Here is a 27,406-nt window from a genome sequence, read left to right as displayed (position 1 = left end):
AAGAAACACAATTATGGATCCATGCTTTATCCATTTATGATTTTATAATCCTGGCACCTGTTTTATGGCTCTTCATCAAGACAGTAACTCACCTTCAATGTTCACAATAGCCTTTGTCTTATCCGTTCCACAATCACATTCATAATCTCCTTTATCCTTTTCTTCGACTTTCTTAATTGATAGAATTCTGCGTTTGCCATCAGTCTTCATAGATACAGTCTTTGAAGCCTTAAGTTCTTGGCCATTTCTGAACCATTTTACTGGTACATCTTTGCTAAGCTCACACTCAAGAGTGACATCATCTTTCTCCACTGCAGTGTAGTCTTGTAATTTTACAGTAAAGTAAGGATCGGCCTCTGTAAATAGATTGTTGCAATTTAGATCAAGTTGGGCTTGAAAGCAGCAGATATTTTCGGTGTATGGACCACCTCCAGGAAGATTTAGTTACATATTTGTGTTTATTTATATTTGGTAAACACGCAGCAAGAAATATTCAGATATGAAAAGAAATACAGGGTGTAAATTCAGCAGTAGAAAGAGAGGTTCCTTGTTTTCAAGATGTTACATGCTAAATGATTCATGAAAAACTAACAGAAACAAATGGAAACAAAGAGGGAGTTACTGATAGGTTGCATGCAATATTGTTGCAGTTATGTGAGTGTCACTTAAGATGGAATAAGAAAACATGAGAAAAGGTATATTACAAAGAGTATAGAATGGTAAAGAGAGCAAATTTTAGAGAAAGTAGTAGACAATAGGCAATTTAGTTGTGATGCAACCTTTGGTTGAGCATTAGGCTGAAGCTTGAGGCGAGGCAATGAAATTATGAGGAGACTGCTGAAGCACAAATGTAATTGCAAATAGCAGTTTAGCAGCTATTATGCAGGGGCTAAAGAGTATTTAACTGCTTTGCAGCTATGGAGACTAGGAGTTATGTACAGTTTTAGTAAATCCAGCTGAGCCAGCGTAACTGGATATATAGCAAATGCATCTTAGTATATGTGAATCAGGCTAAATCTATTTTAATGTTACTGTGTTATTAAAATGTAACATCAGTATCATTGGCACAAGAATACATTAAAGAGATAAGCCAAATTTTGCATGGTCTTGTAAGCAATTTGTTTCATAATAGGCTCAGTTCCATCTTCCAAATTTCAAAAAAAGACAGAGGCAGCTGATCACAAGCATCTTGCGAAAGTAAGCAGATTTGTGAAGAAGAGAAGAGTCACCGAAAGATACATGAGATTTAGGGTGAAAGTAGATAGTGGTGAAAGGCCCAGAATGTTAAGAAAAGAGAGGAGACTAAAGAAAGATTTGAGGTTAAGAAAGTGAACCATGTCCCATTCATATCATACCTAAGACTTTTAGATTTGCAGTTGTATTTAAGCCTTTGACTTCAGCTTTAATCTGAGAGATGTCATCTAAAGTTACTTCTCTGATTTCAAGCTTATGCTTTTTGCCATCTTCTGAGATGAGAACTGTTCTACTTGTGTGAAGTTTCTTGTCATTTCTGTACCAGGTAACAGGCATATTTTCATGGGAAAGTTCAAATTCAAAGTGTGCAGTCTCTCCTTCTTTGACAGTCTGATCTTTAAGTGGTGAAATGAACTTAAGTCTTACACCTGCAATAAAGGCATCTAATTAACATGCTGCGCAAAGAGTAATTAAGTTGGCCTGGATCATATAGGAAAGCTCTGCTAATATGTAGAGATGGGCATACTTCTTTTCTACTACTTTTCTTACATAATGTATAACAGTAAATATATTTCCTATAATGGAAGCTTGAGATTTTTCCCAATTTGAGAGTAAATCATCAGAGAGTGATTTGCACGGTTTCAAAATGAATACTATATTGAAGCATATTTGAAGATTTGAAAACAAACTTTTTGTAATGGAAAGTATTCTTATTAAAGATTTTTTAAGGCTAATTTCCTAGTATTCTGGGAAATCTAAGTTTCAATACCCATCTCTACTTATGAACAACTTGCCTTCAACTGTAAGTTTTGCTGTAGACTTTTTGCCTTCAACCTCTGCAGTGTATTCCCCTTCATCATCAAAAGCAGAGTCATTAATGACAAGAATGTGCTTCTTTCCATCAGAAATAATGTCAAATTTGTCCCCAGCCTTGATAATATCTGAACCTTTGGACCATATGACATTTGCTTCACGTGTAAGAGCACATTCAAATCTAGCCTGGCGCTTTTCTGGAACGGTAACATCTTTCAGTGGCACGGCGAAGTCCAGCTCAATTTCTGAAGATAGAATTCGGGTTTATATGTGTTAAATTTAGGATTACAAATATATGTGAACCCTATCTTGGGAAGTAATATATGATGAAACTTACCTTTTACTGTAAGGATGGCTGTTGTTATTGCATTTAGAGCTTGGTAAAGAATTTCTCCAGCTTGATCTACCTTGACCTTGTGTAGAGTTAGGAAGCGCTTTCCTCCTTCTGCTCTAATTTCACATGTCTAGAAAAAAGTATATTGAAGTCAGTACTTTATGCCACCTTTAGGCTCCCTCAATCAGCCATAGTAACATAGGCACTATGGTGTTTTTTGGTTATCCAAGGCTACTAGTTTACAGATCACAATGCCAACATGCTAAGCAATCCATAAACCCCATTAGTGTAGGCCATTTAAACATCAGTAGCAGCCAGTCTTGGATAACCAAGATTCAACACCCAGCAAAACAAATAATACACTGAACTGTATATTAACAGATATATTGCAACAAGAGGTCCATGCTATGGCTAACACAATGTTTGACATATGTTTGGGAAAAGCCTGGACTCACTCTAATGGATGGACATAAAACTTTATTCCACTTACTGGGGATGGTCTTAAAATCTCTCCTTTCAACTTCCATTCCCCAGGAATATCTTCCTCAGATATTTCACAATCGAATGATGCGCTTTCCTTCTCATAGATCTCAACATCTTTAAGAGGTTTCAGCAAATCAACTTCACGCTCTGAAACAGAAAATACCATTTCATTTTGCACAGCAGTTATGTCATTTGTTTTCCTTTATAATTATTCTGAAAAAAAAGAAAACATTCAATGGTGCTTGTGCTGTACCTCCAAGGGTGAGTTTTGCAGTGACTCTTTTTCCTTCAACTTCAACAGCATATTCTCCAACATCATCTGGATTTGCATTTTTAATGATCAAAAAGATGTGATTTCCATCTTTCACTATCTCTGTCTTGTCAGTTGGCTCTAGAGGAATTTCCTCATCCCCCTTGAACCATTTAATATTTGGTGTATCCTTAACAATATCTGCAGAAAAGGTAGCAGTAGCTTTGGGCTTGACGTGTTGATCTCGAAGAGGCTTGACCAACCAGTCACGTATTACCTCTGAAGAAATAGAAGGAAAACAGAAACTTTTTAAAAATGTCCTTTTCATTATGTATTGCTAGCCCTATTACTAGTTTCTATTACATACCTATGACTTTAACATTGGAATCACATTTGATATCGGCACTTTCCACTGTGCAAGTATATACCGCAGCATCAGGATCATCAGAATCCATGATAGTGAGTGTACGCCCTAGACCAATAACATTAATGGCGTATTTTCCTGGCTCTTCAATAAGTTTCTTCCCATTCTTAGTCCAGACAACATCTCTGTCTTTGTTAAGTTCACAGTTCAAATATAATGGTTGGCCTTTGATCACAGTAACCTCCTCCTCCAATGTTTTCACAAAACGAACTGGTAATTCTGTTTGGGAAATGAAACAAACACTCTTAATTCCACTGACTTAGTAATAATAATAATCATCATCTAAATTATACTTTTACTGCAGTGGGATTAGCTATTCATGTATTGAGATAAATACAGTAGTATAAATACAGTAATATATAGAATACTGTAATTCAGATGTGCAAGAGCCATGCTAGCATATTTTTAGCAATAATATTTTGCATATTAAGGGCCTTAGCAGTACTGGGTTGCAAGTTTCTGCAACTCAGATTTGTGTATTCATAGGGAGACTTTAGTATTGCAAAATGGAGTGGATGAAATAGCTTAATAACAGTATTAATAACAGAGACTGTAATACCCAGTTTTCTGTCTGTAGAAGGTCATTCTGCAATGTTTGTTTTAAATTATTTTTTGACATAAATTACCTTCAACAATTAGTTTGGCAGTTGATGTCTTTTCTTTGTTTCCCAACTTAGCTACACAAGTATACTCTCCAGTGTCTGAAAGCTGAACATCAATGATATGCAGTTTTCTGTCTTTGCCATCAGAAATAAACTTGTGCTTGGGGCTTTCTCTCAGGTTGCTGCCATCTTTCATCCAGGTGGTTATAGCAGTGGATGGTGAAATAAGACAATCGAATATTGCAGAGGAACCAACAGACTCAGCTTCTTGCAATACAATGTCCTGTAGCTCTTTCACAAACTTCAAGGGAACAGCCTTTAGTTGATAGGTAAAAGCTGGCTCATCTGGAGGTTTGTCACCTCCGCTGCCTGGGCGTAGCCTCCTCTTGTCTCCATCTAATGGTGATGGTGTCTTTTTGGCTAAAATTCAAATTCAGAGATTGATAAATTCTTCAGGAATGTTTTTTTATGGATCAAGTAGCGGTTTTATTTCAGTGTTCCAGTTCATTATTAAATGAAGCAGCTATCACACATGATTCAAATCATAAGGTTATATATCTTAAAAAACTGCAACCCCACAGTAAACCACTTAAAATGCAATCAATATGATATATTATTGTTCATCTTTGCATGCATATTCTCCATGATATTGCATCCTTCTTAATTCTAACAAAATTAAATATTAAAATGTCAATGAATACCTAGAGGTGAAAATATTAAAATTTAAACTGGGGAATACTAAAGGACAATTTGTAATGATCAGTTTAAAATTTGCCTTCTGCTTTTTTGGGTTTTGGATTTTATATTATATGCTAATACTCAGTTGCCTAGGGCGCCCGGTCGGCTTGGCCCGCCCCTGCTCTATTACACTAATATTATACGCCAAGATCTAATTAAATGACAAAAGTCAGGATAATTTTAAACTCTATAATTAAAATATAAATTAACATTTTGGCATGCAAAGTGCACTCCTCACCTTTGAGTGGGCTTTTACCCTTCGCAGCATCCTCTTTTGGTGCCTTAGTGTCTAAAGTGGAATCATATGTTAGTAACGTAGTGCACTTTTAGTACAATTCATCTTGTGCTTTTAGATATGTCTAAAATGTCTTTTATATTTACCAAAGGGGTGGCAAAAAATCTAACGCAACCCTTATTTATAAGGGTGGTTGGTTAAAAAACGAAAGACCTATGCAAAAAATCTCAATCTCAAAATAAAAAATAATTAGGATAAAAATGATTGTTGCTAAACTTAATGCATTCAAATATGATATAGCTGAGGAACAAAAATATTAGAAAGTGACACATGCAACAAAAAATGCAGTGTTAGCAGTGAATTTGATGTGAAATGAGTTTTATCTCTGAAAAGAAGTACAAGCATAAAGACGATCAGACTGAATGAGATTGTAAATAATGTACAACACTGGACATTAAACACTGAAAGACAATGAAAATATATGTTGAAACTTTATGGAAGACTGATGGATGTTGATGTTTTTTCTACTGAAGAGAAACACACACAAGTGATGAAATGTGACAGATGATCAGTTTCTTCACAGACAGATGAAGTAAGCGTTTCATCCAAGAATCTTTAGCGCAAATGAAGTGTGAAAATGATGATAATTGCAAATGAGGCTTTTTAAGCAGGTGAGCTCAGAAACTTCTCACCTCGTCTGCTGTAGGCCTTTGCAGGTGTTTGCACTGCCCCACTCTTTGGCTGCCCAGTTTCATCAGCCATTATGTCGTCTTCAGAACCATTGTCAGTTGGTTCAGAGAGACTTTCAAGATCTTGTTCCCAGTTTTCATCATCCTCTAACTCATCGGTCTTCTCAGATTCAGTTTCTGTCCTCTGAGAACTTGGCACTTGAAGTTTCACTGGTGTTCTTACAGGGCATATTTCTTTGTCCAAAGATTTAATTTTTTCAGATTTTTGTCTTCCAGTGGGGGTGCTGCTTCTGCTGACCACCTTTATAGGTGCATCTTCTATATGTATAAGTCCTTTACCAAATGACACTTGTTCATCTGCAACTATTGGAGTTCTAGTTTTTTCTACTTTTTTAAGAGGTAAAACAAAAGTTTTTTCTTCTTTAGGAGCTGCCTTTGATGCAATTTTTTCTGTATCAACTGGAGTTTTATGTAGGCTTATTTTCTGTAATGGAAAGAGGCTATCCTTCTTTTGTTCTAATGTTGTCTCATCTGATGGGATGGGCACAGCACTAGAATCTTTCTTTTTGGGTGCAATAACCTTAATTTTATCAGTTTGTTTCTTTTCTTCCTCTTTGATATCTTTAGCTTTGGCAACCTCTGTTAGTGCGGGCACATCTGTGTACGATTTTAGTTCTTTTTCTTCATGTTTAATTACATCTTCTGGAGAAACAATGACAGGGGTTTTTAACTTAATGACCTTATCATCTTTCTTAAGTGGAACATCAATTTCTCTGTATGTGTCTTTAAGAGGGGTCTTTTTTGCAACTTCTTTTTTCTTTGAAAGTTCTACAGCACGTTTTTCCTTTTCTTCTGGCATCTCAGAGATTTTCTTAATAGGTTTTTGAGCTGCAATAACACTATCTGTCATTTCTGTAATGTGTGTTTTATCTGTTTTTACAGGTTTGTCATCTTCTGGATAGCCTTTATCCTTGGGAGTAACATGCATTTTTGTTCTAGGTTCTTCAGCATCCCTTATATCTTTTTCTACCTTAACCTGAACTTCTACTATGTCCTCCCTATAGGCTGGTTCTTGTTCTTCTTGAACAAGAACTGTTTTTTCTATGTGCACATCATGGACCTCCTTTAGTGGTGCAATAGTGATTGTTGTTTCCATAGTGCTTTCTGTGCTGGGGGTTACTTCTCTCTCCATAATTTTTGTCGTAGGTTTTTCATGTGCCACCTTAGTTACTTGTTTCTCCTCTGAGATTCTCCTTTTGGCTTCTGTGACAGTCTGTTGGGGAATACTGCTTATCTTCTCTTGACTTTCTATTTTTATCTCTTGCTTTGGCTTAACTTTTTTGCTAGGCCTAACAGGCACTTCCTTGACATCAGATTCTGGGACTATTTTTTTGGTCTTTTTGAAGGGTAACTGTGTATCCACTTTTATTTCTACAGGTTCCTCTTTTTTAAGCCTTATGTTAAGGTTTTGCTCATCAAGCAATTCTTCAACAACAACGCTATCCATTATTTTAGTATCAATAGTGTCTTCTGTTTTTATTTGCATTTTTGGTGCTTCTTTTGGTTCAGGTACCTTCTCAATATATTGAATTTCTTCAGACTCCCATATTTCTACTAACTTCTCTTCGGAACTATAATGCAGTTTTTCTCCTTCCACAGCTATCAACAACTTTTCTTGGCGTATAATATCTGTAATAAGCTCTTCTGCTTTAAAACCTATATCTTCTTTTATGGCAATCAGTTTGTCAGCAGATACTAAAATGGCTGTTTGTACTGCTTCAGTCTTGCACTCTTCAACCGATAGCATTTTACCTTTCTGCTTTTTCATTACTGGGACATCAGTTTTCTCTGTAGCTACAAAGGTTTTATATTTACTTTACATGCAAGGGTTTCCAATATATTGCAAGAAAGATATTGCCTTAAACACAAATCACACATAAAACAGAATACAGTAAAATACATTATCATTAAGTTAAATTATCTGGACATACATATTATGACATAAAGTAACAAGAATAATACACATAACACAGACTGGAACAGATAAAAAAGGATATGTAGGATTTTTTATTATTCTAGGGTATTTAGGTATGGTGACAGGAAGTGACTAGATCAAAACATTTAAATATTTATTATCTTCCTTCTGTCTTTTGCAGAGTACAAGCATGTTTGCCAGTAATCATGTCCTAGTAGATGTGTACTAAATGTACTGTAGACTTACTTTTACAGACATGGGCAGACATTTTTTTTAAATGATTATGTTTCTTCTCTGTAATAAAAACTTTGCCATGCACTTGATTGTTTGCTAAACAACCTTGTTGGAATTTTAAATTTTCAACTATTTTTGTTTTTGGAAGCATTCATGATAATAGATACCATAATTGCATAAACTGATAGTATTGTTAGTATCTTTCTTAATGCTAAGCAACACTGATTTATTGAGATCTGGCAGAAAATAAGAAACTTACTTGTTAAATACATATAAAACACAAGGACAGACATAACAGATATCATTTCCTTACATGTAGGCAACTTCTTCTTGTTTATAGTAATGTAAGTGAATGTATGTGCACATATTTTGAGCTTTTTTCAGATGCAAACATGAACACCTACTTGCTCATTGTTGATCAAACGCCAACCATTTACATTCTAACTTGCTCTAGGCATAACAACATCATACCTGCTTTCTTTCCAACAACTGGAGTTGTGACAGGAGCTGTAACTGCAGCTGCTTCTTCCTTTGGTTTTGGTGATGGGACAGCTGTAATGTGGAATATTGTGAAAAAAAATTACACTTATGGAAACTGCATACTTATTTTATATCTTTTGAAAACAGAGCCAGAGCTACAATATCTTTTATGACTATACAAACCATATATTAAATACTATAAGGCTATGTCTATAGAAACTGTAACTTTTTATATCATGTAAAAACCATACTGACTATGGCACAGTTTTGTTTACATTGTTCACAGACCCAACTTTATGTTATTCAGCCTACCTTCTACAGGTGATGGTTTTTCTTCAGCTGCTGGCACTGGAGAAGGCTTAGCTGCGACTGGGGCTATTGGAATTTTAAACATATTATGATAAGTTAATGCAAATCAAAAGTCACATTTGCACAGTTGTGTTTTAGAAGACTAAATTCACCAAATGCCTGCAAATAAAGGTAATTAGTATTTAAGTATCGTAAAGATGTGTTTTCCACTTTCCACAGAAATGAACACAAAAACAAGACATACATTTAAAGAAAGATGTTTTAGAGCATTTTGTAAATAGCATTTCAAGCATTTTAAATTAAGATGCTTTTGATGCATTCAAGATGGGATATTTCAAAGCAATTTGGACACAGACAGAGAATGATTTTGGGGTGGGGGATATATGTTGAATAAGCTGTTAAAGAGATATATTGTATGTAGATACCAAGTTTTGAATCAGCAAGCTTTGCAGAAAAGTGTGTACCTTTAGTGGGTTCTGCTACTGGTTTGGGTTCTTCCTTTTTCAACACAGATGGTTTGATCTCAGGCTCTTTCTTTTTGGGAACCTCTGGCACTTAAAAATAGTATCCAGGTTTTAGTGTATGGTCTGAGAATTTATTTAAAACAGAAAGCCAATTTCTGGAAGTTGCAAATATGCCTAACTATTATCATAATTTTTATGCTTCCTCTATTGACAAATTAAAAGTAACACAGATTATGCTGGAGGTTTTAACAAACAGAAACATACATTGAAACATTAACAAAAAGAAGAATTTAAGACCAAATGCTATAATAAGAACACGTATAGCAACTTGCTACTGCCAGGATAAAATACTGCTATGTAATTTACCTGCTGGCTTTTTAACCTTCTCAACTTCTTTTTCTGTGGGAGGTTCTTCGGCTTCCTTCTTGGGTTTTACAACTTAAAGAAAAAGATTTTCCTTTTACCCTTCAGATTTTTTTTGAAGCTACTTAATACAAAACTCAAATGCAAGATGTCTCTTAATTATTAGAGTAAGAGCTTACACACAAATGGACAAATTACATACTGTCTGACAGACAGACATATAAAGAATAATATCGGAACAAAGTTCAACATGAAAATATGATCACTATTCATATATCGAGTTTTGTCTTCCATTTTCCCTTAGATAATAGTGAAGTATGAGTGGGTATCTTTATTCTGCTCATTTTTTAGAGAAAAAAAAGTTAGTAATTATGATTACAGATAAATATTACATTTACCAGCAGACAGTAAGTGCAACAGCAGCATCTGCTAATAATGACTCAAATGGTTTAAGTTTCTAGTTTGGATAGAGAGCTATTTTCAGATTATAGACAATAAGCTCAAACAGAACTCACTATTTAATGGAAACTTTAGGAAGATAAAACCTGTTTTTTATCAGACAGCCATATACTGCAAATTTTCTGTTGAACCTTTTGTTAACACAAGCATTTTTATGAATCCAGGACTTTTTAGCACCTACTTCAGTAAAATATACATATTAAATACAGTAATGGAAACAGGTTGCAAAAGCATTTTTTTAAAGCTGGGTTTTGAGGTAAGTTTAGCCGTTAGTATATCTATACTGTTAAATAGTATGTGGTAGTCTTTATCAAGCATATTTTGACTGTTATGCTGAATTAGGTATCCCTGTTATCTTAAGCTCAAAAGGTACAAGATTATTTATCACAATAGCTTTGGGAGTTATGTATTCACTTCTTAACTATATTATATTTTATGTAATACTTTATTAGTATGCTTTTTTTTTAAAAACCATACCTTTTTTTAGAGAAATTTCTTCCCTTTGTGGTGGAGTAACCTCAGGTATTTTTCTACGGGGAACTTTCTTTTCAGCTTCTGGCTCTTTAAAGAGATATTTAATTTATGATATTCCATTTGTTTTTTTTTCTTTAGTATAGTAGCTTTTTATATGTCATCGGGGAAATGAAAAACCTGTGGTTTCTGCTTTAGTGCAAAAGGCACTGTTTTTCCCAATGTCCCACATGTTAGGAAGACAGATGTTATTACTAGTATATATTTTACATTTTTATAAAGCCAGTCATCCAGTAAGAGGATACAAGTCTTATTGCGCTAAAGGGGATTTTTCTATTTTTGAAACTCCTTTATCGAAAAATGTATAAAAAATGTATTGAAATTAACATATTTTATTGACTTAATCCTTGTGTCTCACATGCATGTGTCCATATGTCTGTTACCCACAAAGAACAGAATCAATGATACTTTCTGCAAACATGGTTTTGCACTGGGCTTTTCTTTACAATAACATGATATTTGTACAGAGTTCTTATGATAGTGAGACTTTGTAGAGTTGGATGGGGAATCTGCCAAGGAACCCTTAGCATATGCATTCTATGGCAAACTATATACTATCCCACCATTTTCAGGAGATGCCTGATTTTTTTTCCAAAAGAGCATGTATATGGATACATAATGAGGCAGTAATAAAATAAGTCTGCCATGGTGGATACACAAAACAAACATAAGAACTCATTCAAGATGGCACCGCAGATTGCTTTTACAAACACAAGCAACCAGATAACATCACTTTCTTAATTTTCTGCAATTCTTCTATACCTTTTAGTGGCTTGAGCTCCACTTTCTCAGGAGCTTCAGGAGTGGGTTTTCCAGGTATTATCCTCTTTTTGGCCTCTGGAGCTTTGAAGAAAATAATTGAATTTTTACTAAGATGTAGAGTCTCTAATCAAATGCCATTTTCTATATAAGAAGCATAAGATTAAAGCTGGGTAAAAGAAAGTCAAGAGTTTGTTTTTGATGCATATTTCCAATTAGGACAAACAAAGCAGGAAGACATATATTGTAACAAAGACAATATCTAGAGGACAGTGTTATAATCAGCCTGATCAATAGGCTAGAGACTGACTTTGTGATATATATTTTGTATATAGTTAGCCATAAAAAGGTATCATATTTACTTATGATCTAATGAAAAAGATTCTTATTAAACTTTAGTTGTCTCCTCTGGTTTCTCTGGAACATGGATTAATACAGTATATTAAATGAGTGCATGAGTACATGAAAACTTAAATGCATGAATACATATTTAAATAAGGATTTATTAACTATTTCAGAGGTATTGCTTGAATACACACTTGGGGGGTGATTTATCAATGTTCGAGTTTGATTTTTTTCACAATTTCAGTTTTTAAAACTTGCACAATTTATATTTTGGTTAAAAAACTTAAATGTCTGGTATTTATAAACTGCAAAAAAGCCAAAAACTTGAATGTAAAATGCCATCGAAAAGCTTTTGTGAGTTTCTATAGAAGTCAATGGGAGTTATCCTTGGCAAAGTAAAGCTATATTTGCAAACTCCAAATATTCAAGTTTCTTGACTTTGTAATTTTTTTTCATTCAGGCAAGTTTTCCTTTTTAATAAATAAGTGAACATTCAATATATAAAAACCAACTCGAATTCACAAACTCAAAAATTAATAAATAAGCCCATAAATGTAGATACTGGAAGCGCTGATTATAGAGGATGAAGAAAAATTAAGAGTACCTAAAAGCAAGAAAAATAAGAGAAAAAGCACTTTACAACAGAACAAAATGTACTTTATATTTAGATGGCATATGAATGTACAGTATACAGAATAGACAAGCTATTCAGCAGCTTCTTAAGAAAAGTATAGGATCCATTATCTAGTCCGTTATTCAGAAAACTTCAAAATATGCAATTTCCTTTGGCAATAGTGTATTATTTAAACAACCCATTCAATTCTTTTAACAATATGTTTTTCTCTGTAATAATTAGACAGTACCAGGTAATTGATAATAACTAATTTAGTATAAATCCATATCAATGTCAAACCATCTTGGTTTTTTATATTCAACTGTTTTTTAGAAGCTTTAATATCTTTTGCTCCAAACTAAAAAGCCTGTATCCAGAAAATACAAGCATTTCAGATAATAGACCCCATACCTATAGAACTTTTTTTTTTCCATTTCAGTTATATTTTTATACACCTATGTGAGCGTAACACATTAGATTTCATGAAATACTCTGAAACCAGATGATACAATCAAATATGGTAACTTTCATATTGATTTAGTGTAAATATACCTGCCACAGGTGTGACCTCTGATTTAGAAACACGGACAGATGTTTTCTCTTCAGTTACTGTTTTCTGTTTGGATTCTGTCACCTCAAACAAAGGAGGAGCTACATCCTTTGTCGGAACTTTAACAGGCTTTTTGTCTTCTGAAGGTGGTACCATAGGTACAAATTCAGATTCTAAAGATATTAGTTAAACATTAATGTTTTGCCAGTCAGACAAAGACTGACAAATCTACAGACAAAGACACACACATATAGACATATTAGTATATGTTTTATACCTTTAGCAGGAGAAGCTATTTCTTTTTTACTAATATGAACTGCCTGCTTTTCTTCTATGGTTGGTTTCTTTGGTGTCGCAGAAACTTTAAAGATATTAGTTAAACATTTAAAGTTAGACATTACAAAATACATATACAACAAAAACAACTGACAAACATAAAAACAACTACAAAGAAATGATATTGTACCTTCCACCGGAGACACAATTTCTTTTTTGAAAGCAGCAGTTGGCTTCTTGGCCACCTCTATATTTTTTAAAGATATTAGTATTGTTTTAGTGTATTTTATCCAATAAATGAACATTCACACAATTACTAAACATGGAATGGTCATTGTATGGAAATATATACCTTCAACGTGGAGTACTTCTTTTTTGGGTATTAATTTAGGAACTTCATTCTCTGGAGGCATCTTCTTGTAGGTAAGTGCAGGTGCTTTGAAAAGATTAATTTTTGCTCCTTTATTGTTTTTCCACTCTCAAGCATTAATTTAATATTTATATAAAATTAAAATGTTCTATTGAACTATATATATACCTTGTTCAGGAGGGATAACATCTTTTTGAGGAGCTGGGATGGGTATTTTTTCTAGTGGAGCTGTTTTCTTCTGTACTTTAACTTAGGAAATATTAATTTGGTTTTAGTATATGTATGCATTTATTACTTCTAAACCCTTATTATTTCTAAACCCACTATACAAATGATGAAATAAGACCAAATAAGTAACAATTAATCTAATCTACCTTCAGCTGAGACTTCTGTTTGCTTTTTGAGAGCTGGCAAGGCAGTTTCATCCAACACTGTTGTCTGTTGCCTCTCTTGTTCTTTAAAGATATTAGTACATTAGTCTTTAGGTCTCTACTCAAATGTAATTTGTTCAGGAATACTTAACTATGTAATGTAGCCCTATGTGATTTACCTTTTTTGCTGGGGACATCCTTTTTTAACATCACAATATCAAATTCGTCCTTGGGTAATGGTCGCTTTGCAACTACCTCAGCTTTAAAGATAGTAGGTGTGTTTTAGTATTTTGCAAAGCAACCTCTTTATACTAGAGTCTGAATAATCTAAAACATAAATTTTATTAACTAATAATTTACCTTCAACGGGAGGAAAAACTTCTGTTTTGTGTGCAGAAATATGTAGCATTTCTTCTTGTACTGTTCTCTCTAGGACTGCTTTAAAGATAGTTGTTTTGTTTTAGTATTTCTCTAATAATAATATGAATGATTTATGACTACAGCATAAAGACTGCTATACCTTTAGCTGGAGAAATAACATCTCCTTTAGCTGTGGCAATGGGAACTCTCTTTTCTTCAGCTGATCTTTTTGGAACCACCCCTACTAATCAAAAATATATAAGTTTTAATTAGTATGTTTTGGAGATGAATATGAAATTTTAATATGAGAGAGATGGATGGGTGATAAGATGACTGAGGCAATGAAGTACCTTCAACTGTTTTAATGGCGTCTTTCTTCGAAACAGTAAAATATTTTGTTTCTTCTGGAATATGGCTCTCCAAGATCTCCACTATATTAAAGATATTGTTGTTTTAATATCACTGATCTTCAAGTCACCGATTCAACAGTCAAAATAAAAGGTTCTAACTATTATACCTTCTTCAGATGCTCTGACTTCAATTGTTTGGTCCACAATCTGTATTTTTTCTTCCTGCACAAATCTTCTTGCAGTTTCTGGTTCTTTAAAGATATTAGTAGGCGCTTATTAAAAAACAACCCAAGGAATTTAGTTTTTATCAAGCAACTTCTTTCTTTTTTGTTATAATAAAGACCTATTTGTATTTTAATGTTTGCAACAGCAAAACCATGAAGGCTATTTATAGCTAAATGGATATTTAGATTGTGAGTCATGTTTTGGTTACTGATTTTGGAATATTTATCATATTTCAAAACATTTCTAAATAAGACAAAAGTAAAAAAATATATTTTTTTTCTAAGTGGGAGTGGTAAGATTTAAAGTAAACATTAAGCCTGAGAGCTATTTTCCTTTGATTTTGTAACTATTTATTTGACAGATATAATAGCAAGCACCTTTATTTTTTTGAAAAAAAATCTACATTGCCATTTTACTGATATTGTAAATTATTTTTTCTTAATAATGTACAAAACTATATCTAAAAAATACTCAATTACCCTAAAACTTTTGCCATTATGGCTAACTCAGATATTGTAATAAGTGAGTTTTAGTTTTAGCAGAAATATTTCAATAGTAATTCTAGAAGCTTAAAAACTGCACAGTAAGGGAGAAATATATTTTCCAACATGGAATTATATATTGTAATAACTGACTTTAATTTAAATCTTAATTTAGTATTTTGGCAGCTTCACATTGTTAATTTTAACTTATTAAAACTATAACTTGCCTGGTGAGGAAAATGTAATTCTTGATTGAGAATTTTTTCTTTTGATTTACAATTTTGTAAATATAATATTAATAATTCAATTAATAAATTAATCATAATAATAATGAATCATACAGCCCATGATATAATTATACCTTCTCTGGGAGCCATGACTTTTTTGGGAATTTTCACAGGTAGTTTTTCTTCCAGCACAGGTATATGAGGTAATTCCACTGCTTAAAAAGATATGAGGTTTAATTTATTATCTCCTCAACTAGATGGTTTGGTACTGTTCTCTCTAGGACTGCTTTAAAGATAGTTGTTTTGTTTTAGTATTTCTCTAATAATAATATAAATGATTTATGACTACAGCATAAAGACTGCTATACCTTTAGCTGGAGAAATAACATCTCCTTTAGCTGTGGCAATGGGAACTCTCTTTTCTTCAGCTGATCTTTTTGGAACCACCCCTACTAATCAAAAATATATTAGTTTTAATTAGTATGTTTTGGTGATAAATATGAAATTTCAATATGAGAGAGCTGGATGGGTGATAAGATGACTGAGGCAATGAAGTACCTTCAACTGTTTTAATGGCGTCTTTCTTCGAAACAGTAAAATATTTTGTTTCTTCTGGAATATGGCTCTCCAAGATCTCCACTATATTAAAGATATTGTTGTTTTAATATCACTAAACTCCAAGTCACTGATTCAACAGTCAAAATAAAAAGGTCCTAACTATTATACCTTCTTCAGATGCTCTGACTTCAATTGTTTGGTCCACAATCTGTATTTTTTCTTCCCGCACACATCTTCTTGCAGTTTCTGGTTCTTTAAAGATATTAGTAGGTGCTTATTAAAAAACAACCCAAGGAATTTAGTTTTTATCAAGCAACTTCTTTCTTTTTAATTAAAATAAAGACCTATTTGTATTTTAATGTTTGCAACGGCAAAACCATGAAGGCTATTTATAGCTAGATGGATATTTAGATTGTGAGTCATGTTTTGGTTACTGATTTTGGAATATTTATCTTATTTCAAAACATTTCTAAATAAGACAAAAGTAAAAAATATATTTTTTTCTAAGTGGGAGTGGTAAGATTTAAAGTAAACATTAAGCCTAAAAGCTAGCAAGCACCTTTATTTCTTTAAAAAAAAAAAAAGCTACATATATTTTCCGACATGGAATTATATATTGTAATAACTGACTTTTATTTAAATCTTAATTTAGTATTTTGCCAGCTTCACATTGTTAATTTTAATTTATTGAAACTATAACTTCCCTAATGAGGAAAATGTAATTTTTGATTAACATTTTTTTCTTTTGATTTACAATTTTGGAAATATAATATTATTAATAATAATAATAATAATAATAATAATGAATCATACAGCCCATGATATAATTATACCTTCTCTGGGAGCCATAACTTTTTGGGGAATTTTCACAGGTAGTTTTTCTTCCAGCACAGGTATGTGAGGTAATTCCACTGCTTAAAAAGATATGAGGTTTAATTTATTATCTTCTCAACTAGATGGCAGCTTCACATTGTTAATTTTAACTTATTGAAACTATAACTTGCCTGGTGAGGAAAATGTAATTTTTGATTGAGATTTTTTTCTTTTGATTTACAATTTTGGAAATATAATAATACTACTACTGCTAATAATAATTAATCATGTAGCCCATTATTTAATTATACCTTCTCTGGGAGCCATGACTTTTTTGGGAATTTTCACAGGTAGTTTTTCTTCCAGCACAGGTATATGAGGTAATTCCACTGCTTAAAAAGATATGAGGTTTAATTTATTATCTCCTCAACTAGATGGTTTTGACAGTGGTATGCAGCAAAGAATTCATATAATGTACCTTTAACAAAGTCAGTGTCTTCTTTTCTAATTGTTGTACTGTATGGTTTTTCTACAGTTTTTCTTTTTGGTAATTCTGTTGCTAAAAAATATTGTATTAGTTCTAGTTTAGAAATTTGGTTAGGCATGTTATGTTTGTATCTACTGAATGTTTAATATGGTATTGCAATATACCTTCTGCAGTTGGTGTTATTTTTCTTTTAGGATCCATCAACTGGATTTCCTCTTCTGAAGGATATTTTGCTGCTGCGTCAAGATATTAGTACATGATTAGTGTTAAAGTAAAATGTAGAAGGCTTATTTATGAGGTTGAATGAAGAGTACTGTTAACAAGGTCAAGTACCTTGGGGAACCTCTTCTTTAGAAACTTCATGTATCATCTTTTCTTCTTTTTCTTGAGGTGTCTTAGGTACTTTGAAGATATTAGTATGTTTAGAAATCTGATACTAGCAACACCACAACTATTACAGTAAAACTCACAAAAGACAAAAGACAAACATTTCAGTTGTTTGCAGCTGACCTTTCTTTGGTGGAACATGTTTCCTATCCACCAGGGTAGGTAATTCCTTTTCTTTTAACACAATCTCTTCAGTCACTTAAAAGATATTAGTTTTGTTTGAGAGCATTGCAGGATACAAGAGCATTTAAGCTAACATGTATGCAAATATATACATACTGCACTGCATCTATAATACAGATAGCTCTGAAATTTCATGTATAGTACAGGCACATGAAATTATAAAACTTTTTCATTGTAACTTAAATGACATAGCATTTCACAGTTATTAAACTGCTTGTTGGATATTAAGTAAAACAATGTCTCTGTCTCAGTCTTGAATATCAAAACCTGTAGCCATAAAATATTTTGGTTACAGACTAGAGACATTTGCTCATGTTTAGTAATGTCATACTAACTACTGTCATTAAACAGATCTAAAATTTTATACCTTTTACTTGTGGTGCAATTTCTTTTTCAGCAACTGTGGGTATGGGTTCTTCCGCAACTGGCACTTTAAAGATATTAGTCATATGTCAAGATTTTATAAAACATAATGTTACTGAAAAATTAAAAGAAAAATGCAGAAAAAGGTCTTTATACCTTTCGCATCTTCAAGTTTCTTGGGTATAACCCGAACTTTCTTTTCAAGAGCGTCTTTCTTAGGGGCCACTGGTACTTAAAAAATATTGTATGTACATACTTTAATATATTAAAAGATACTGATTTTATTTTGTATATTGTGTACATGGTACATTAGTTTGTAAAATATAAGTAAAAATAGGGAATTCTTAAATATTTTTTTTTTGTTTGGTCCAGAGAAGATCATATTATGTGTTTTGATTTTATATAAAGATCAATATGTATTGATTTTATATCAAATAACATTACACAAATAACCATCTTAAACAATAATGTCACATGATTTTCCAGATGGTTCAAAAATATATCTTTACAAACCGTTTAAAGAAGACAAAATCGCAGACCAGTAAAGATATTAGTAAGAGGACAGTATAAAGATGTTTCGTATTGCTTTTCGTAATTTACTTTTTTGTTAAGTGAATCATTTGTTTTCTGTGGCACATATAAAATATTATACACTGCAGACTGACAGAAATTCTTTAAAAAGTATATTTAATCTGGGATTGCTAAGATTATTTTTAATAAAGGAAACGCACCAAAATGTGCTATCTAAGGGCCACTTATCATATATCTTTTAACCACATAGCCTTCATACCAACTTAACAAAACATATAAAATATCCCAAATTAAATAATTTACACATACAATGAAAACAAGACATCCCTAAGCGCCAATGTTCATAAATACTATATATATACCTTTCTGAGGTGGCACTTGTGGCACAGTTGGTATTTTTTCTTCAGTAGTGATTTTCTTTGGTTCTTCTGGCACTTTAAAGAATGGCACATTTTTATAAGAGTGTGAAATTGCTTACAAGCCAATTTCATAAGAAGCACCAAACAGAAAAGAATGGTGAAACCACCAACAAATGACACATTCAAAGTAATTAAACAGAAAGTACATAAGACATGAAAAGACTTAGTAAATACATTGAGAAATGACAAACACTAGAAGAACAATTATACATATAAAATAACATCCTATTTGTACCTTTGGCTCTAGGTGCTTGTTCTTTTTTAGGAAGGGCCACTGGTGCCTTTTCCTCTGGGACAGGCCTCTTACGTTCCTCAGGTACTTTAAAAATGTTTTTAAAATAGTAAGATTTTTAAATTATAAGTTTACATGGAAACTACAGAAAATGCTATACAAAGTAACAAGGTTACTTTATATACACTACTAAAAAATAATCTTTCTAGTATTTTAAAGGCTATACCTTTGATGGGTGGAGCCTCTGGTTTTTTAGGGGTGGGAACAGAGACCTTTTCTTCAGGAACTGGCTTCTTTCTTAATTCAGGCACTTTACAAAAAAATTTTTGTTTAAAAACTAGAATGCCTTGAATGCAGACTAAGGAGCACTACAAGCATCAACATACAACATTGCGACAGTGTATGTAAGATGATAAGGAGTGCATCTAGGTAAATGATTTTTTTTTAGAATGATATTAGTAATTTTTAAAAAATCTTTTTTAATTTTAACAAACCAAATATATTTAAGATTCCTTGATGTGAAGGACAATTAAAACACATATACACATTAATGAAAGTAGACAAGACAAAGAAAACATAAATGAAGAATTTAGGGTCTATTATATGTAAGACAACTGCAATATACCTTTTAGTGGTGGGGCTTCCTCTTGCTTAGCAGGGGGAACCTTTACTTTTTCATCTACTTTTTTGGGCACTTTAAAGATATCACATGAATGTATAAGAATCACTTTATTGGCAAAACATGCCCAGACATAAACAATGTAGAACACGTAACACATATAAAGGGTGTGAAAGCATCAAATAATGTAACAAAAAAAGAGTTTTAAAAAGCAGATATTCTATTAAGAATAAGATAACCAATCTTAGCTTTTGATGGTGGTAGTTCTTTTTTAGTTTTTAACTTAGCTTTTCCTCTGGGGTGATTTTCTTTCACCCAACTTCTGAAAGATTGTTACAAAGATGCCAGAATACACAAAAGAAATGTTTACCTTTAGCTGCTGGCACTTCTTCTTTCTTAGTAACAGCAACAGGTACTTTTTCTTCAGGGACTACTCGTTTAAGCACTTCTGGTACTTTAAAATAAAGTATGAGAGTTTAGGATGCAAGAAAGGCTCTTAATAAGCACTAGTTTATAGAAAACTAGTAAAAGAAAGTAAGATTTGATTGTTTAGAGTACACCATAAATTTCCAGTTCACTGTTTGGTAAGGTGCTTATATACCTCTTGGAGCAGGGGCCTCATCAGTCTTCTTAACTGGAATTGGCACTTTTTCCTCTGCTACAGCTTTCTTTGGCTTTTCAGGCACTTTAAAGAAATGGTTTTGGTTGGTTGGTTATTTTTAAGAAGCAGTTCTTAAGAGACATTTTCAGAGAACAGAAGACAACATACAACTTATACTTAAACAATTATTATTTCTTAGTTTACTTAAACATTTATTATCTACCTATCTATCCATCCAACTACCTACCTATCAATTATCTATCTATCTATCTATCTATCTATCTATCCATCCAACTATCTATCTAAGGATCTATGAATCTATTAATCTATTGCTACCTATTTAATGATCATTTTAAAAGTTAATTCAATGTTGTTATATTTTAAAAATATCTTAAAAAGTGAAACACTATTTCTCCATCTGTCTATCTATCATCTATCTATCTATCATCTATCTATCTACCTATCTATCAGTATTTTTAAGAAACATTTTAAAAGTTAGATTAGTGATAATAAATTATAAACATATTAGCAAACAAGGCATGTGGAAAAGTTAAAATTACCTAAACAATTACCTAGCACCCAAGCTGGCAGTTAAAGAATTAATCGATCTGTTTAAAGTGAATGTATTCCATCCTTATAATTTTGATACTATTATTCACAGTGGTCTTTTTTGAGATTTTCTTTCAAATTTCATTTATAATCTAAACAGTCTGTTATTTCTACTTATATAATTCTATGAGGCACATTAATTAGTTCCTAAAGCGAGTGAGCCTTCTTCTGTGATTGGCCTTTGTTTGAGAAACTCATAGACTCCATCTACATGATGGATTTTTTCAAGCTTACAGTATTATACAGGATTAACAGTATAGATTATGATAGTTGTCAATAAATTGAAATAAGTCAGGAAGTTATGCGCTCTTAAGACCCTTCATTTTCTTTAAATATAATATTAATATGCAACTTTAAGGCGTATAAGTAATAGTTTTCTGTGAAGCTAACTTGATATATTAAATTAAACATTCGAATGAACCGGATTTTCTATTGATATACCTTTAGCTGGTGCTATTTTGATTGCTGCTGGTTCTTCTTCAGGAACAGTTCTCTTAATGACCTTGGAAACTTTAAAGATATAGGGATTTTTAGCAACTAAAATGTCCAAAGAAAATAATGCTAGGTAAAAGACACAATGAATTTAACAAATGCCAAAGCTATTAAGAAAAAAAATCTTTTTTTTTCTTAATTTTAAGAACACAATAAAAATGCTGATGTATGAAGATGGAGACATATAGACATCAAAAGAGTTTATGAAGAGGGAATGGGTGTACAAAGAAGATGCTGATGAAGATAAACCAACTGAACTGATGGAAAGAAATCATGAAGAGTTTCATGCAATTGCACAAATCCCAGATGTACTAAGGTACCTTCAATATGTCTAATTTCTTCTTTTTTGGTTATTGTTATTTCATCCCTTCTTTCTGTAGTAGGTTTCTTAGAGTCCATGGATACTTAAAAGAGATTAGTTTGCTGAAGACCTTGCAAAAGACTTTTTAGACACTTAAAAGACACAAGACACACAGACAAAGTGTGCTCTTTCCTTAACCTTGGGTTCTTTAGATTATCAAGAAGATATTGTTTAAAGGTTGCTAAAATTGTTTCAGGAAGATCTAAACTAAATTAGTAAATTGATACTAACTACAAATGCATGAAGTAACTTGTATTGTACTTAAAGTTTCACTAGTCTTCTAACCAGTAAGAATCAGCTGGAAAATAAATATTTTTGACTTGTACTATATGTTATGTTGAGGTGTTTTTGAGACTGAATAGTGAAAATGAGTTTTCAAGATGCTGAACCCAACAGTATAAGTATAGACGAGTTATTATCATAATAATAAAGTAATTTCTTTTTTATATTCTTATTTCTATATGGTATTTAAAAACAATGTAATGTTTATTCCTAAATTAGATTGAACAGACAACATATACCAGTCACAAAATAAAATCAGACATACATAAAAACAAACACTAGTCCATAAGAAGAAGGTGTAAAAGAGGTTAGGCAAGTTTAAGACGATGACTGTGAGGTTAAAGGTATATAAGGATGTGGAGATGTTTGATAATATACCTTTTTCTACAGGAACTTTTTCTTTCTTAAGAGCAATTGTTGACATCTTTTCTTCGGTTACCACCTGTTTAGGTTTTTCTGTCACTTTAAAGATATGATGTCATGTCAGGATTAAATAAAAACTAGAGGACAAATAAACAACACGGGAAACGAGGACAACAGAAGAAACTGACAGCCAATAAACTACCAAGTGCGTTCTAGTGGGCTTATTTCACATTTTACAGCTGTTTAGTTTTATTTCTAGAATGAATGACACAGGTTTCTCTGGTGAATTAAGAGCTTAATAATAAAACAAGTTTTAGCATAATTATATGCATATGCTGGTAATAGGTGCTAAGCCTTTTTTCTATAAAAGGGATAGCAACCCATGTCACTTTTTTGGCTTCAAATATAGACTCCTATCTATGATGTCCTCTTGGTTAGTTTGTGATGTTATAAAATGAAGATTAAATAGATATTTATGGGTTATATTGATTAATCTATGGGGAAGTTATTATGTGGTTAAAGAAAATCAAGAAAAACAGTGGACTTCAATTCAAGACGACACAGAGATAAAGATTTGTACCTTTCTCTGGATAAACCAACACTGTTTTTTCATATATTGTTTGTTTCTCTGTAGTAATTTCAGGCACTGGTTCCTCCTTATAAAGTTCTTCTTCTGCCTCATAAATGTGAGCTTCTTCCTCATAAGTTTCTTCCTGTGTTTCATAAATGTGCTCTTCATATCTTTCTTCTTCCTTGGTAATTTCTTCCTCTCTATAAACATCTTCAACAATTTCCTCCTCTTCATAGACTTCTTCTGGTACTTCCTCCTCAGAATAATATTCCTCCAGTGTTTGCTCTTCAGTAACATCTTCTTTTTGATACATTTCTTCCTCTTCTGGAATTTCTTCATCATATATTTCTTTATCGGTTTCATCAACCTCTTGTATATATGTTTCTTCTCGTTCCTGGTAAATATGCTGCTTAAAGATTGCCTCTTTTTTGCTGTATATTGTTTCAGAAACCTCTCTTTCTTTGTATTCTGGTTGCTGAACTATTTCCTTGGGCACCTCTTTATCTTTTACAGCAACTATTGTAACTTCTTTTGCTTTCTTGGACACCACTGACACTTTAAAAATATATTTTCATATTAATAAGCAGTATTATTTATTAGAACGAAAATTACTACACATCAGGTAATCTTAATTTATATATGTATCTGTGGGTATACACTGAAAAATACACAAAAATTGTGGCTTGGGAGTGTAGTACTTTTCTTCTGAGGAAATGTTGTGGTGACCATGAGACTCCTAAAGGTTGCCAAACATTGTATTATTTAAAAAAGCCTGCTTGGGTAAAAAAACGAGGCATTTTTGCCCGAAACCCTGCATGAGTTTCTTAACTCACGCAGGGTTTCATTTATGATTGTTCGAGCTAAAATATGTCACAATTTTTCAACTGTTTTTGTTTATTTAGTATACCCACCATCGCTTCGCATTTAAGAAATTTGTGGGCAAGACATTCTTAAATATAACAATTATAGTAATGTATTAAGCATGTTTAAATTTGCTTGCAGCCTGCTCTAAAAGATTTTTATTTAATTTTCCTACTTGTTTACTGCAGTGTGCAGTGCCTACTTTTTAGTTTCTTTAAGTATATTTATACAAGGATTGTTTTTTTTCCAAAAATGGTATATACCTGAAACTGGAGCAGCCACTTCCTTTTTAGCAACTACAGAGGGCAGTTCTTCTTCCTCATGCTTCTTTGGAATCTCATGTACTTAAAAGAATAGGTTTACAATGAATTGACACACTTGTACAAAAAACAATAGACATGTATAAGTACAGAAAGAAAAAACAAACCACAGGACATACATCTAAGAGACATAAAAGATTTTTTTCTGATATCCATTATACCTGCTGGTTTAGGAACTTCAACTTTTTTGGAAGCAATACGTATCTTTTCTTCTGGTTCCTTTGGAATCTCAGGTGCTTTAAAAACACATTATTGAATAGGTTCATTATTCTTCAAAGCTAACACCAGCAGTTGAAATACTTTGAGATATTTACAAGATTTAAAGACACAGAAAGACAGAGACCAATGTGGGAACACAGAACAAGCAAAAGGAATCACCCAAGATAATGATACCTTTAGAGGGTGGACGTTTTTCTTCAGGGATAGGTTTCTTTTTTGCCTCTGGAACTTTAAAGATATGATAATTATGTGTGTATATTTGGCAGCAATATTATTATAACTGACAAAATAACACACCGATAATAAAATGAGTATACTGGGTAATTTTTCATTAAGTTTAAAACTGTTATATGTGTTAGAGTGCTGCTTAACTTCATTACTTATTTGTACCAGTGCAGAAAGTTATAGAAAACATTACCTTTTAGATTAATAATATCCTCATTATATAAAATAAAAGACCCAAGATTTGCCCAGGTTCATAAACTCATACTAATGATTATTACATAATCATTGTTTTCTACTTCAGTTAGTGCTCTACATCTATAAAATTATAGACTTTATATGCTCTGATATTAGGCATTTTTATTTAGGCTTCTCTAGAAGGAACTCTAGTGTATTTTTTACTCAATGTGTGTGGGCCACAGAAATAACATTGAACACTTAAACATACAAAAACATCAAAATAGACTAAACGCATACAATCTAAGCTAATACCTCTTGTAGGTGGAGCTTCTTCTGGTTTAAGAGGGACTGCAATGGGTAGTTTCCCAGCAGTTTTAGGTTTCCTTATGTCCTCCGGAACTAAGACACATTAATACATGCATTTAGGAAGATTAAGAAATGCCATACATATAAGACAACATACAGCGTATCAGGCTGAAAGAAATCTTAACATATCATATAACAAAAGCACAGAAGATATTGAAAGAACTGAATGTTTTTTGTTTTTTTTAAATGTGATATATACCTTGTAGAGGGGCAACATCTTCTTTTGTAGATAAAGGTATAGGTAATTTTTCTTCAGCAATTGTTTTCTTAGGCATTTCAGGCACTTTAAAATAGCAATGGTATGCAATAAGAGTTATGTAACTCTTCCCAAGAGACAAGTAGAATGCAATACAAGCAAACAAACAAGAAAATGCCACAAAATGCACAGGAACCGTAGACAAAACCGCACGATGAGACTGCAAACATATATAAAGCACTGGGTAATTTAAAAGCACAGTGACAGCCACTTTAGCTATGCCACTAGGCTATTCTTTGGCCATTTTAATTAAGAGTCCTGTTTCTGAAAGAACAGCTGCTTAAACTTAGATGCCAGGCACATTATTGCAAAGCAATACAGAAACTACAATCTGAGGCATTGTTCCCCTTTTGAACAAAAAAAATGGGACTTCTAAACCTTAAAAAGAGTGTATTAGATTGTCAATCTGGTAGTTTTTAGGTAACCGTAATTTTAAAATAAATGACAGCTATAAGGACATGGAATGAGTTATTAATTGATACCAACTGATATTCTACGATACAAATCATTCTGTGAGTACAAAAATATAAATGGGTCTACTACTTATAACCATAATCCAAAATTAGCTCCTGATTGTAGAATGATAAGGCCAATTAATCACAGGTTTGCCATGTTATAGAAAAAGCAACATTGCAGCTGTGTCAATATCAATGTTTACTGATCTATTTTGAGTTTTAGTAACTAAGTTGTACCAAACTTGAAGTAATTCTATAGTTTAGAAATTTTGTAAGGACCTAGTTGGCAGCATCCAAATTGTTATAATCATATTCTTCCTATACTTGCTAACATTGCTTACAAATAGAGCATTTGTAGGAAAGCAGGATACAGTAGCATGTAAAGCAATAGCATGGGGATTTGCACATTATAAATGTAAAAGCTACTTAAACTACCTTTTGTTGGTATGGCCTCTTCCTTTTTAGGAACAGGTTTGGGCAACTTTCTTGGTACTTCAACCACTTTAAAAATATTATTGTTTGGAGTAAGTTTTTTCTTCCACAACTGACATTCTAACATTACAACTTTAAACTTTGCTCCATGATTTAAACAACACAAAATATATAGACATGACAAACATTTCTCTCCATGCCATAGTAAAACATATAGGAAAACGAGTTTTACAAACAAAAGTCACAAGTAATAATCTCCAAAGATCCGAAAAACTTTATATTCATTGGAGCTTGTAAAAGATTATAAAGAAGCGTAAACAGTATCAAGGGTTGTTAAGTTATCTACCTTTGGCTGCTGGAGTCTCCTCTTTTTTAGGTAGAGATATTGGAACTTTTTCCTCTGGCACTCGCTTTGCAGGCACTTAAAGAATATTATGTCATTTTAGATATATGACATTAAAGAATAAAGTAAAAAACAGAATATCATACACTTTCATTCCTCTGACATTCATTCATTTCCAACACAACAATAAAAAGATTTTTTTTTTTAAGAAAATGCACATTTAGTAAAGACAAAAACCTGTCCAGTGCCCCAAGAACCCGATGTGTTAGTATGAAACTTGAACTTGAGTTTAAAATGCATCCACCCTGGATGACAATGCCATGCAAAGAATGTAGGTTGATTTTAGCTGTTGAACATTCTGTTAAAACACCAGAGT

The 27,406-nt window shown here is 32.5% G+C and overlaps 1 protein-coding gene across 5 annotated transcripts in view; it reads right to left on the bottom strand.

Moving 5' to 3' along the window:
* ttn (titin) overlaps positions 1-27,406 on the bottom strand; it is a 222,150-nt gene that overhangs the window by 90,897 nt on the left and 103,847 nt on the right. For 3 of the 5 annotated variants that reach the window (XM_031892916.1, XM_031892917.1, XM_031892918.1), the window contains 27 exons: positions 27,034-27,108; positions 26,691-26,756; positions 25,744-25,827; positions 25,491-25,577; positions 24,951-25,004; positions 24,719-24,793; positions 24,501-24,581; positions 23,386-23,931; positions 22,821-22,904; positions 21,749-21,817; positions 20,699-20,782; positions 20,468-20,551; positions 11,340-11,420; positions 10,524-10,607; positions 9,591-9,662; positions 9,225-9,314; positions 8,764-8,826; positions 8,443-8,523; positions 5,077-5,127; positions 4,125-4,520; positions 3,442-3,717; positions 3,078-3,353; positions 2,832-2,971; positions 2,345-2,471; positions 1,989-2,252; positions 1,356-1,622; positions 93-356 (listed from right to left, as the gene is read on the bottom strand). In XM_031892916.1, coding sequence (XP_031748776.1) covers positions 93-356; positions 1,356-1,622; positions 1,989-2,252; positions 2,345-2,471; positions 2,832-2,971; positions 3,078-3,353; positions 3,442-3,717; positions 4,125-4,520; positions 5,077-5,127; positions 8,443-8,523; positions 8,764-8,826; positions 9,225-9,314; positions 9,591-9,662; positions 10,524-10,607; positions 11,340-11,420; positions 20,468-20,551; positions 20,699-20,782; positions 21,749-21,817; positions 22,821-22,904; positions 23,386-23,931; positions 24,501-24,581; positions 24,719-24,793; positions 24,951-25,004; positions 25,491-25,577; positions 25,744-25,827; positions 26,691-26,756; positions 27,034-27,108 — 3,921 coding nt within the window. Of the gene's footprint in view, positions 1-92; positions 357-1,355; positions 1,623-1,988; positions 2,253-2,344; positions 2,472-2,831; positions 2,972-3,077; positions 3,354-3,441; positions 3,718-4,124; positions 4,521-5,076; positions 5,128-8,442; positions 8,524-8,763; positions 8,827-9,224; positions 9,315-9,590; positions 9,663-10,523; positions 10,608-11,339; positions 11,421-12,846; positions 13,018-17,873; positions 17,949-18,300; positions 18,364-18,452; positions 18,528-19,189; positions 19,262-19,481; positions 19,566-19,704; positions 19,789-20,103; positions 20,170-20,467; positions 20,552-20,698; positions 20,783-21,748; positions 21,818-22,820; positions 22,905-23,385; positions 23,932-24,500; positions 24,582-24,718; positions 24,794-24,950; positions 25,005-25,490; positions 25,578-25,743; positions 25,828-26,690; positions 26,757-27,033; positions 27,109-27,406 lie in introns of those variants that run through there. The other 2 variants (XM_031892919.1, XM_031892920.1) reach the window with 2 other exon arrangements.

Source organism: Xenopus tropicalis, chromosome 9 (genome assembly GCF_000004195.4).
Source record: "Xenopus tropicalis strain Nigerian chromosome 9, UCB_Xtro_10.0, whole genome shotgun sequence".
Taxonomy (NCBI): Eukaryota; Metazoa; Chordata; class Amphibia; order Anura; family Pipidae; genus Xenopus; species Xenopus tropicalis.
This window is presented reverse-complemented; position numbering and strand designations above follow the sequence as displayed.